This window comes from Erpetoichthys calabaricus, chromosome 9, assembly GCF_900747795.2.
Source record: "Erpetoichthys calabaricus chromosome 9, fErpCal1.3, whole genome shotgun sequence".
Taxonomy (NCBI): domain Eukaryota; kingdom Metazoa; phylum Chordata; class Cladistia; order Polypteriformes; family Polypteridae; genus Erpetoichthys; species Erpetoichthys calabaricus.
In genome coordinates, this window is record NC_041402.2 from 44,695,503 (window position 1) to 44,708,436 (window position 12,934).

The 12,934-nt window shown below is 39.1% G+C and overlaps 1 protein-coding gene across 1 annotated transcript in view; it reads left to right on the forward strand.

Moving 5' to 3' along the window:
- Positions 1–10,657: 10,657 nt before the first annotated feature.
- The window catches only part of pard6a (par-6 family cell polarity regulator alpha), a 97,801-nt gene continuing 95,524 nt past the window's right edge, over positions 10,658–12,934 (forward strand). Inside the window, exon 1 of the mRNA XM_028809418.2 lies at positions 10,658–11,159. Coding sequence (XP_028665251.1) covers positions 11,058–11,159 — 102 coding nt within the window. The 5' untranslated portion in view covers positions 10,658–11,057. The remainder of the gene's footprint in view (positions 11,160–12,934) is intronic.

Consider the following 12,934-nt stretch of genomic DNA (forward strand, 5'->3'; position numbering starts at 1 on the left):
GGCAGGTGCCAAGTCCTGCTGAAAAATGGGATCAGCATCTCCACAAAGCTTGTCAGCAGACAGAAGCATGTAGTGCTCTAAAATTTCCTGGTAGATGGCTACACTGACTTTGGACTTTATAAAACACAATGGACAAACACCAGCAGATGATATGGCTCCCCAAATCATCACTGACTGTGGAAACTTTACACTGGACCTCAAGCAACTTGGATTCTGTGCCTCTCCACTCTTCATACAGACTCTGGGACCTTGCTTTCCAAATGAAATTCAAGATTTACTTTCATCTGAAAAGTGGACTTTGCACCACTGAGCAACAGTCCAGTCCATGTTCTCCTTAGCCCAGATAAGATGCTTCTGAAGTTGTCTCTGGTTCAGGAGTGGCTTGGCACAAGAAATGCGACAGTTGCAGTCCATGTCCCAGATACTTTTGCTTCACATTGCTTCACAATCCTCTCAAGGCTATGGTCATCCCTGTTGCTTGTGCACCTTTTTCTCAACTTTACATTAATATGTTTGGACACAGCACTCTGTGAACAGCCAGCTTCTTTAGCAATTACCTTTTGTGGCTTATCCTCCTTGTGGAGGGTGTCAATGACTGTCTTCTGGACAACTGTCAAGTCAGCAGTCTTCCCCATGATTGTGTGGCCTACTGAAACAAACTGAGAGACCATTTCAAGGCGCAGGACACCTTTGCAGGTGTTTTGGGTTAATTAGCTGAGTGGAGTGGGACAGCATGAGTCTACAATATTGAGCTTTGTCACAATATTCTAATTTTCTGAGATACTGAATTTTGAGTTTTCATTACCTGTTGACCATAATCAGCCAAATGAAAAGAAATAAACGCTTGAAATATATCACTCTGTGTGTATGTGAATTTCCCATTGGGATTAATAAAGTATCTATCTATCTATCTATCTATCTATCTATCTATCTATCTATCTATCTATCTATCTATCTATCTATCTATCTATCTATCTATCTATCTATCTATCTATCTATCTATCTATCTATCTATCTATCTATCTATCTATCTATCTATCTATCTAATGAAAATTAACATTTCGATGATAGTCTAATTTATTGAGATGCACCTGTATGGTTATGATAAAAAGTGAGTTGAAGTTCAAAAAACTAAGGAAGGGAAGCAGGAATAAGTGGAAGTTAGCAAAACTAAAAGATAATATATTAGAATTGTATAAACAGGCAACAGATGAGAATAGAGATCTAAATGGAAGTAATGAATTGCAAGAAATATGGTCATCAATAAAGACAAATATCCTAATAGCAGCATAGGAAGTACTGGGCAAGAAAATGAAGGAGAAATGAATAGAATGGATTATTGATGAACTGCAGAGGACAGGACAGAGGACAGAAGAAAACTAAAATACTCAGAAAAGGAGGAAGATGAACAGAAATGTTGAATCCTGAGGAACAGGACAAATAGAGAGGTAAGGAAAGCAAGAGAGAAGTATTGTGACCATCTATGTTTTGAAGGTGAACAAAACCTGAAAAGGGGAAATGGAAAATGATTATAAAATAGTACAGCTATTTTTTGGCGGAACATATAAATAAAAGTACGGCAATAATGGATAAAAATGGCAATATAATACTTTAGATAAAGATGAAGAAATCATAAAAAGATGGAAAGAGTTTATTGAAGAATTATATGGAGAGGAAGAACTGCCAGAAAATAATATTGAAATAGAAGCTGAAATAGATGTAGACGATCTTGGTGAACCTATACTGAGAGAAAAGTTTGTAATGGTGAAAAAATACTTGAAAAACAACAAAGCTCTAGGATTAGATAACATTCCAGCTGAGCTTCTTAAAGCAGGAGGAATAAAGATGAAGAACAGGCTCTATAAGCTGGTCTGCATGATACATGAGTGTGGAAAACCTGCTGATTTTGAAGAAAATATCATGATCTCCATACCTAAGAAAGCAGGTGCAATAAAATACAAAACACTACTGAATATTAAGCTTAGTGACACATGCATCAAAAATAATTATTAATAATGTCCTTCGATGCATAGAACGAAGAGTTGCGGCAATGGCATCAATTTGGATTTAGAAGGAATCGAGGTTGCAGGGAAGCAATATTAGCTCTATGAATAATCATAGAAAAAAGGATAGATAAGAATATGAGAACATACAGTACATAGCATTTATAGATACAGAAAAAGCCTTTGACAACGTTAAATGGGACAAAATATTTGAGATTCTGAAAAAAGGTGGAATTAGCCATAGAGAGCATAGACTGATATGGAATCTATAAAAGAATGAGAAAGCTATTTTGTATGGAGGGATGCAACAAGAATAGGCAAAAATCTGGAAAGAAGTTATACAAGGGTGTGCACCATCACCCATTGTGTTCAATATGTATATAGAAGAAGCTCTGCAAAAAGTTAGAGAACAAGTAAAAGTAGGAGTGATAGTGCAGGGGTAAAAGTAGGAGTGATAGTGCAGGGTGAAAGAACAGATATGCTCAGATTTGTGGATGATATTGCTATCTAACTGAAAATGAAGAAGACCTCAAATACATGTTGGAAATGAATGAAATTATGGAGATAATATATAATATGGGGCGGCACTGTGGCGCAGTGGTAGCGCTGCTGCCTCGCAGTAAGGAGACCTGGGTTCGCTTCCCGGGTCCTCCCTGCGTGGAGTTTGCATGTACTCCCCGTGTCTGCGTGGGTTTCCTCCGGGCGCTCCGGTTTCCTACCACAGTCCAAAGACATACAGGTTAGGTGGATTGGCAATTCTAAATTGGCCCTAGTGTGTGCTTGGTGTGTGGGTGTGTTTGTGTGTGTCCTGCGGTGGGTTGGCACCCTGCCCGGGATTGGTTCCTGCCTTGTGCCCTGTGTTGGCTGGGATTGGCTTCAGCAGACCCCCGTGACCCTGTGTTCGGATTCAGCGGGTTGGAAAATGAATGGATGGATATATGAGAATAAATGAATCCAAAACAAAAGTAATGGTATGCAAGAAGGACGAACAAGCGAAAGTGTAGATTAAAGAAGTAGATTCATTTATTTATCCGGAAAGAAGGATTGCTAGGGATGTGTGAAATAAAGTTGAAGCATTAAGCAGAATTAATCAAACACAAATTACTTTCAACAAAAAGATAAAGCTCTTGACATCTCAAAATAACAGTCTTCAAATCCGAAAAAGGCTCCTAAAAACATTTGTCTGGAGTGTAGTTTTATGTGGCTATGAGACATGGACCTTAGGAGTTCAAGAGGAAAAGAGACTAAATTAATTTGAGCTATAGTGCTACTGGCATATGTTGAAAATTAAATGGGCTGATAAAATAACTAATGAAGGCTTTCTCCAAAGAGTAGGCGAAAGGCACAGTTTATGGAAAACTATAGTTCAAAGACATGTGCTTGGGGGACACCTATTGAGATATGAAGGGCTCCTGAAATTGATAATGGAAGGACAGGTGAAGGGGAAGAGAGGCAAAGGAAGACCACATTTGTGATATCTTGAGCAAATAATGAAAGATGTAGGATGCAGGAAGTACCAAGAAATTTAAAGGAAGGCAGAAAAACATGAGGAGGAGTGGAGAGTTGCTACAAACAAATCTCCAGATTGAACAGTAAAAAAGAAGAAGAATCTTTGTTTGTTGGAACTCTTGGCACATTACACAAATGTGAATATGAAACTGATGTGTTTCATACTATTTTCAGACTAGTTTCAGACTATTTTTATATAAGACTAGGGGATCTACCAGAGCATGTGAGTAGATTAAGCAGTAAAAATATATCCATCCATCCATTATCCAACAAGCTATATCCTAACTACAGGGTCCTGGGGGTCTGCTGGAGACAATCCCAGCCAACACAGGGCATAAGGCAGGAAACAAACCCCGGGCAAGGTGCCAGCCCACCGCAGAGTAAAAATATATAAAGATTAAAAAATGAAGTACTGAGGAAGGGTTCAAACATGTTTTCAAAGAATAATGTAAAGTAATTTAAACTGTATAATTATTAGCTAAACATAAAGTCAAAGAAGAAATATTAGAATGATATTTTGTGCTTAAGACATTCTGGATTATCAGGTCCCATTCCATAAGACAGAAACTAGACCCTTATATAAAGGATATTCACACACACATGTGCAATGTGGAGCCAGAAATTAGCCTCATTACACATCTTTGTGATATGGATGAAAAAATGGGGTAAAATTCATGCTAACATTCAGAGTCTTAGAAAATGGCACACAGGTAAAGCCAAGGGTTGGTATCTGAACCGAGAACTTTGGAGCCATTAGACAGCATGGCTAGTCACACTGAGCCACCACAAAGAAAAACTTTCTTTTCTGATTAAACAGAGAGTGATGATGTTATTGCAGTAAGCTACAACTAAAAACTAAAAAGTAAAAACAAAAAAGTAGCTTTTATTGCGAATGTATTATTGCATTTATTGTTGATTTTATCTATCAAAATAAGAATGTTAAAAATATGTCTATCTACAAACAATGCAGACAAGTCATTTTATTTTCCCCTTTTGCTTTGTTTATAGTTGAAGAGAAGAAAATCTATAGAACAAGAACTCCTCAGCAAAGGTCATCTACGTTTTATCAAAAAGGTTCAAAGAATTTATTTGACTGCTGGGAACATTTATTAACTAAATGTTTTAAAAAATGGCACATTTACTCTAAGGTGGCAGAACTTTCTTTTTTGATGAAACAGAGTGTTGATGTTATTTCATTAAGCCAAAACTAAAAAGCAGGTTTTCCTTCAAGTGTATTGCATTTATTGTTTGTTATGTCTATCAATATAAGAACGTTAATAATACATCTATCTGCAAACAAGGCAGAGAAGCCATTTTCCCCTTTTTGCTTTGTTTACAGCTGAAGAGAAAATCTATAAAACAGGAACTTCCCATCAAAGGTCATCTGTGTTTTCTCAAAGAGGTTCAAAGAATAAATGCTGGGAACATTTATTAACTATATTTTTAAAATATTACATTTTATTCTAATGTGACACAGTGGTTAACACTTTTGCTTCATAACTTTAGGGGCCTGTATTCAGTTTCTGTGTGGAGGTTGCAGATTTGTTACAAATCTTCATGGATTTCTTCTGAGCATTATGTTTTCTTTCCACACTTCAAAGAGAATTACTTTTTATTAGTTTATTTGGTGTCTCTAACAAACCTGAATCGAGAGAACTCTATTTCTCACCTCTCTCTCACCATCACATCCATGTATACTGGAAATTAAAACAATGACCACCTTTGTGTAAGGAAAGACTATGCATTACAAGGCTCTTTTCTGTTGTTTTCATGATAAATGCCACTTGATTTTACTAAGAGCAAACTTCAGTAAATCTACAAAATCACCTTTTCCTATTTTATTCAACATGGAGCCATTTTCATGTCTAGAGTGGGCTAGTGGGCTCACTTAATTTGGGCTGTTTTCCACAAAATTAAATCACATTTTTATAGTCCAATTCTAATACACTAGTATTTTCAAAACAAAACTGTTCCCTGAAAAGTAAATCTGCTTCACTAGTAGAACATGGTGATCCTTCTGATAACATAACATTCAGTGAGTATTTGCATTCCTTTCAAAATGTTAATAAAACAAACTATGAATGCAATGGCTTTCAAGATTTGTGCCAGTCTCTGAGATAATGTATATAGGACCTCAAGAAATCTGACAATCTATTCTTCAATACACTTTTACAGAAATAATAAAGTGAACCAAAGTATCTGAAGTTAGTAACTACTGTATACTCATTACAAATGCCACTTGAATAGTGAGACAAATTTCCAATAATAAATAAGCATTATATGAAAATAAATGTGAAAGATTGCTTTATAAGCAGATATTTTGGATAAATAATACTACCTCTAAATATGACGCTAAATGTAAATATTGTTGCACATTTTTGTATTCAACATATTGTAAATGTCTATAAATGTAAGATATTATTCAGGTCACCTAAACAACATAAAAAACAATGTACAGGTATATTTAATGAGGAATTCATTGTAAAGATAAACAAGGATTATTTTGAAATATTATTTCCCACAACATGATCAGAAGATGCAAGGAATTGATGTGAAGGACAACTGACAACTCCCTAAAATTAGTTTTCTCTTTTGGTGAAGTTTAATTCCTTTACAGACTGGTCCATAGTTTAATACACATGATGTACACTTTTTATAACATTCTATAACATAAACTATCCTGGGGAAGAAAGGACTAACAAATATCTTTTGGGGGGCTTTAGACAAGCACGAATGCACACAAATATTCTATATCATTACTGGCAGATAACTGAACAAAATGTACTCATGTATTTGGTTTCAGTTGTCGTGGACGGCCGGGGCCCTTGCCCAACCGGTACGCCACCACACCGGAAAAAAACATCGAAGGAGATGTGGCCAGAACATTACCTCCCCCGGAATGCAAGGTGGTAGCCACCCTTGATGACAGTGGTGCCTCAGACTCCCGCAGGCCTCCATGGGAGTTGAAGTTTGATACAGCCCAATTGGGGTCCGTGGGTGCCGCCAGGGGGTGCTGCAGCATACACTGAGTCCTGGGCACTCTGACGGAAGTTCATCACCGAGCACCTGAAGCACTTATATAAGGGGCCAGCAGACACTACTCGGGGAGCCAGAGTCGGGAGGAGGAGGAGGAGGAGGATGAAGCTTGCTGAGGAGAGTGGAGGAGAAAGAGAAGAAAAGAAAATAAAGAGAGAAAAATAAAGAAGAGGAAAAGAAAGAAAGAAAAATAAAAGAGTGTGTTTTTGCTTGTTGGGACACTGAAATTGTAAATAAACCTCACGTATGCTTGGACTTGTGTCTCCTGCATCTGTGTGTCAGGTTGTAGTGCTCTCTAACAGCCACACAGTAAAGAAAGCATGATCATTGACCCAAACTATTGAAAGCTCAAATAAGACGTAAAATGTTACTGTTACTGCAAAAAGGACATAGCACAAAGCTAGCATAATTAGGGTGAAGGAAAGTATACTTAAACATTTCTTAAAAGCTTTATTTATTTTCCAGTACATGACTGTAGGGGGATGTAGAGCTTATTATGGCAGCACTGAGAACAGGGCATGAACCTACCCTTGGTAATGTGCTAGTCCATTACAGGACACCCTTAGCCTTACAGGGCCAAATTAAGTGTCAGACAACCTGCATGTTTTGGAAACCGGACTACCTACTAAAACCCAGGATAATAGTGAAAAGGCAGTGATTTGAACCCAGGAATCCTGTACTTTGACACATATTTTTAACCACTACATCACCTCCTTAACTGAAGCAGACAACCATTTGTTTCCCAACCCACTAATATGAGAGAAGTGTACTGGAGCGTATCTTGTCAACATTAAGGAAAAAGGTAACAATTAATTTTGGACAAAGCATAAGTCCATTGCAAGCCCATATGGCCACTCACTCATATGTCTGGTCAGTTTAACACTACTGAGTAACCTAACATGCATACATATTTGTGATGTGAGAGGAAAACCCTAGTACCTGGAAAAGAAAAAACCCATACCAACTGTGAAGGAATTGAACCTGAGGCTTTAAAGCAGCATCAAGTGCCATGCTCTCCTTAATTCTTAAATTCATAAAAATGTGAAGTTTACCACAGAGAGTAACATGTTGGATGTAGTCTACACAAACAACCCAGAAATATGTAAATCCAAACCATCTGCACGCCTGGGACTATCAGACCATGCATCTGTTGTGGAGTAGGAGTCCCAAGCTCTAAAGTCCAGGAAAGCATATAATCCTGAATATGTCCAATAATGCCCATGAGAGGGCATTAACCCTGGCTAGTAATAAGGGCAAGCACAGAATCTTTTTTTTTTTTTTTAAGATTTATTCCTCACAAAAATGTATTCCCGTCACAATAAAGCTCTGTGGAGCAGAAAGGCAACATGAAATTGCCTGTAACAATAAGGCAAACCAAGGTAAACAGAGTCCAAATATAGAAACCAAAAGCAAGGTCAAAACACAGAGCAGATGGTCAAAAAATCCAGAAAGTGCACAAGACATAAAGAATTTACAAAAGCACAAGAACTCACCACTCCAGAGAGCATTCACAATGAACTGCCAGGAACTGTGAAAGACCCTCCAGATTTATAGGATGCATGGCAGTTCCTGGTAGTGATTGGAGGGTGGCGTCACCTCTGGGGGACCATCCACAAAACACATGGAACATAGTAAAGGCAACAGATATACAGTACATAGGCAAAACCAAAAATAAAGAATGAAATCATAAAAGAACCAAAGAGAAGCAAAACATGAATCTGAACCCCAGCCAGGGGAGGAAGCCTGGCTGAGATATGACAATATCCCTAACCCTGTCCCTAGTCTACAAACCAAAAATCCACAGGATAAGACCTGTTATTAAAAATGTGCAGGTATTGACAGAGGAAGCAGCCTCAATTCTGCAAAATGTCCTTGAGTGTACAGACTGGGATTTGTTTGAACAGGGAGCAGATCTTGAGGAATATGTCTTATTTGTACTGAGATATATAAACTTTTGCACTAGGAATGTTCTTTTAGAAAAGATGGTAAGGATGTTTTCTAACCAAAATCCTTGGATAAAGTACAATGAGCAGGCATTGCTTAAATAATAAAATGTAGCGTTTAGGTTAACACACAAACAGACTTACAGAGCAACATGAGGGAACCTCAAGAGAGGCATCAGGGATATTCAGAGCAAATATAATAAGAATACTGAGGAACACGGTGAAAGCAAACAACCTGCAGTATGTGAAATGGAATTAAGGGACTGATAGATTACAAGACCAGCACTTTGCAGTTAGTGATGACACCAACCTACCTGATGTTCCAAACCAGTTCTTTGCCTATTTTAATACTTTAAACAGAGAAGATGCACCTTACATTCCACCCTCTGTAGGACAGCAGACACTGGTTCTATGGTGCCACCAGGTGAGATGCACACTGCAGAATATTAATGCCAGAATACAGTGGGTCCAGATGGAAGGCCCAGACATTTAACCTCATATTACAACATTTTGCTGTCTCAGCATGCCTTAAATCTCACCATTCCAAGCCTAGAATAGCCAAACACATCTGTGAATATCCTATTTGTGGACTTACCTAGTTTTAGACACTTTTCTCTGCTCATGGATCATGAACTTCCTGTTAAAAAGACAACAGCACATCAGCATTGGGAACCACACTTCTTCTGTTCTCATCCTGAAAGTGGGAACCCCACAGGACTGCATGTTGATCCCAGTGCTCTTCACTGTCTTTACCTATGACTGCACCTGTCCAATACTATAATTAAATTTGCTGATGATTTCACAATAGATGGACTCATTTCAGACAGGGAGCAAACGGCCTGCATGAATGAGGTGGAACAACTAGCTGAGTGGTGTAAGGACAACAACCATCTTAGACTTCCTTAGAGCTGACATAAGATAACAGCTGGCATTGTCCTTTAACTCCTCTTACTTGGTGACAAAGACCCAACAGAAATTCACATTCCTTAGAAAACTAAAAAATGTTTAACTTCCTCAAAAACTTCCACAATCCTCTCCCACTATGTGACTGTGGATCTGCATCATTTGGTGTAGGTGGCTCAGCGAGCCACTGGGGTGGGCTTCTTGCATCTGGACAGTAACTGTTTTAGCCAACTGAAGAAGGTGGCTAGCATAATCTGCACATAAACAACACACCCTGGACATTCTCTGTTTGATCCGTTATCATCTGGTAGGTGGTATAGGGTTATCATCAGCTCCCACACAAACGGACTGAGAAATATGTATATTTTTTTTCCCAGAGTTGAGGCCTCCATCCCCATGTCCAACCTCAGAGAGCTGATTTGAAACCCACCTTAGACTTTTGTTGTACACAAGCATAATTGCAAATAAAGATTTCATCCTTTCTTCATAATAAGAAAGGAAATATTTTTTAATTTATGGCGGGTTGGATAATGGATGGATGGATGGATGAATAAAATGAAAGGAAGTTAAAAAATGACTTTTTATTACATAATTTTGAGGATTTATGAATGAATGATTAAGTGAACCAATAAATGAATGATGAAATATAGCCTTGATATAAGTCTCTTACTATGAAATTCAGCATGTTATGTGTCGAATTCACTATAGACAAGCTGAATGAAACGTGTTTAATTTATGCATTTTATTGTGTAGGCAATGGGGTGTAGTGTCGTCAGGAGACTAAATCACATAGTTCCTGGATCAGTTTCCGTCTTTGACGCAGTTTGGTCCTAAGCAATTAACGTAATCTGCCTGTGCTCCAACTGTACAAAAAAAAAAAAAAAAAAAAAATTACTAAAAACAGCAATGTATCCGAAACTCAGGATAAAGGCGTATACACAACCTCAAATACTCACAACTTTATATTGTGAAATCTAAACATTGACCCCGTAAGAATTAGTAGTAAGACCGGTCACCCCAAGTGCCTTCTCATGAACTCGTACACAGTTGTTTCCAGGGTATGTGACACTGTAACAAAAAAAGAAAAAAGAATAAGGAGTTTCTTAATCTGATTATTCAGTACAGAGCTGCGGAATTAAGTATAAAGTCGTTTTATGCCAAGACATTCATTTTAACCTCACTTTCTCTGGCACAAAGTAGGAACCAGCCCTAAACGGCACATCTGTTCTCCGCCTGTAATAAAACAATACAATGGCCGGAACATAGTATTAATATAAGTGGTCTGATAATAAATATGAGACTCATACATGTTTCACCTCCCCTCAAACTCCCTGTCGAAAAATAAAAATGTGAAGCGATGCGTAACCTTACCGGGGAAGCCCTTTTTTATCTCTCAGTTGTTCTCTATCCCTTTAAGAGTGAAGGCACCTGTTCCCATTGTCGCTGTTGCCCAGACGATATCGGTGTGACGTGCCGGGTGATATCACTTGGCAGTATCCTTGCCCCCTCCATGAGACGTCAGTGTTGTGAGTATAAAAGATAACCACGCCCCTTGCAGGGAGATTCTCACTCAGCGGGCCGTGTGTTAGAGGCAAGCGGGCTCCGCTGGCAGTACGCAGCGGCGGCTGGGCAGCAGGCGGTGTGAGCGAGACGAACCCTTTACATGGTTTTCAACGTTAGGATTACACGACATCTGACAGACATGTCGCGGCATCAGAGGACACCATCTAGGAGCCTTGACAACGTTATTGAGGTCAAAAGCAAAGTAAGTTTCTCGCGGTATTGTCACGGCTATCATAGTACAAGAGATTTTAGTAAATGATTCGCGGCGGGGTAACGGGAGGGAAGGGGGTGGGTGTTGGGCTTAGCGTTGGAATAGCAGCTCCAGACAGCTTTGTGTCGGGGGAGCCGTGGCCTTTCGCTGTTTATATTCCAGCTAATGAATGCTGCGGATGTGACACCTGCAAGTGCGGAGTGCGCTTGCCAAGCAGCCTCCCCCACTTGAGCGAGAGCGCGGCGTCGGCAGCGTAAGTCGCGGAGAGCAACGATGACAGTAGCTCGCAGAGTACCGAGTTGCCAGTCTGGGGAAGGATTTGGCGACAGAAGGTTGTCTTCATTCTGCAGCCTTCTCGGGTGCCTTTTTTTGAGACCAGATACTTCCATCGTTGTGCCCCAGCCAGCATCGCATTGTCTGTCTAGTTGACGCGGCTAAAGCTCGATCCGTTAAGTGTGCTGGATCAGGTGTGTCTGTCAGGTCCCATTAAAGGGGGACAGTTTAAGGCCATCGCACTGCTCCTGCATGTCTGAGGGGTCTTGTCGGGGGGTTACATCAACAAGATAAATAAAGCTGGTGTATTTTAGGTAGTCTTGTCTCTTATTTGAAAGGATAAATCTGGGGTGATTGAATTTCTCTTGCTTATGAGAGTGCATTGCAGTGATGTTGTTTGTGTGTCAGCATCCGAAGTGCCAAGTTTATACTGCACTAGAGTACCGATCAGGAGCTAGCTATCTGTATGACTTTATGTCGAAAGGTTCCTATATCAGTTTCACAGGTGCAAAATGTGGATCTGAAAATGGTTGTACGGAGTATTGTTTGAGACAGCTGTATTCCTTTGTAGGGCGTTTCAATTGCACGGAATGCAGTAGAACATCAAAATCTTGCCTGGAGAGTTAGTCCTTTGCGATTCCTGTGTAATAGGGTCGACATCTGGTGCCTGTTTTTGGGACAGGTTGCACTCTTTCATGCTTTTCCTCTCACAACTGTGCTGATTCATTGATTGATTTCATAATATGCTCCCCAGGCGCCACTGATACCCTGCATTTTCTCTTTTTTTGATAATAGGATTTCTTCCTTTTTCCAGACATTCAAATACGAATTGGGCTGCATTTTACATGTTGATGGGATTGTCTCAATGTCTGTCCATGCAACTTTAAATTTCAGTTATATTCAGACATCATTTTTGCATAAACAAGAAAGAAATCAACAAACAGTAACAAATAGTTTTATGGAGTGATGGTTGTTAAGTAAGTGTACACAGTACAATGAAATTCTTACTTGCATGTTGCCAGTAAACATGTAATGATGATTAGTGATGACAACTACTTTACTTCAAAACTTTGTTTCCCCTCAACTGAATAATTTCAGAATTTCATTGTCTATTTAAGGACTGCACCCTTTGTTAGGTTTACATGCCTCTGCCTCTCTTATTAACTCAGATACAAAGATATTGGATAAACATGGTATCCATCTAGTATGCTGCATTTAAAAAGCCTTGTCATATCAATAACAGACTTGGACATTTTCATGGGCATCATTAAAGTGAGGCAGAGTTCAGTGTGCAAACTGAGAACTCTCAATTAGAGATTGTGATTGGAGAAACCAAAAATAACATAATTGGTCTGACAAAAATGTCATTAAATGGTATTTGTACTGACTGTTTGATATTGTCAGACTGTTTATCTTTGACGGTATGGATTTGAGACAGGCCTTTTATTGATCTGTTTGCAAATTCTGTCCCCCCCACCCCCGCTACTGGTGTC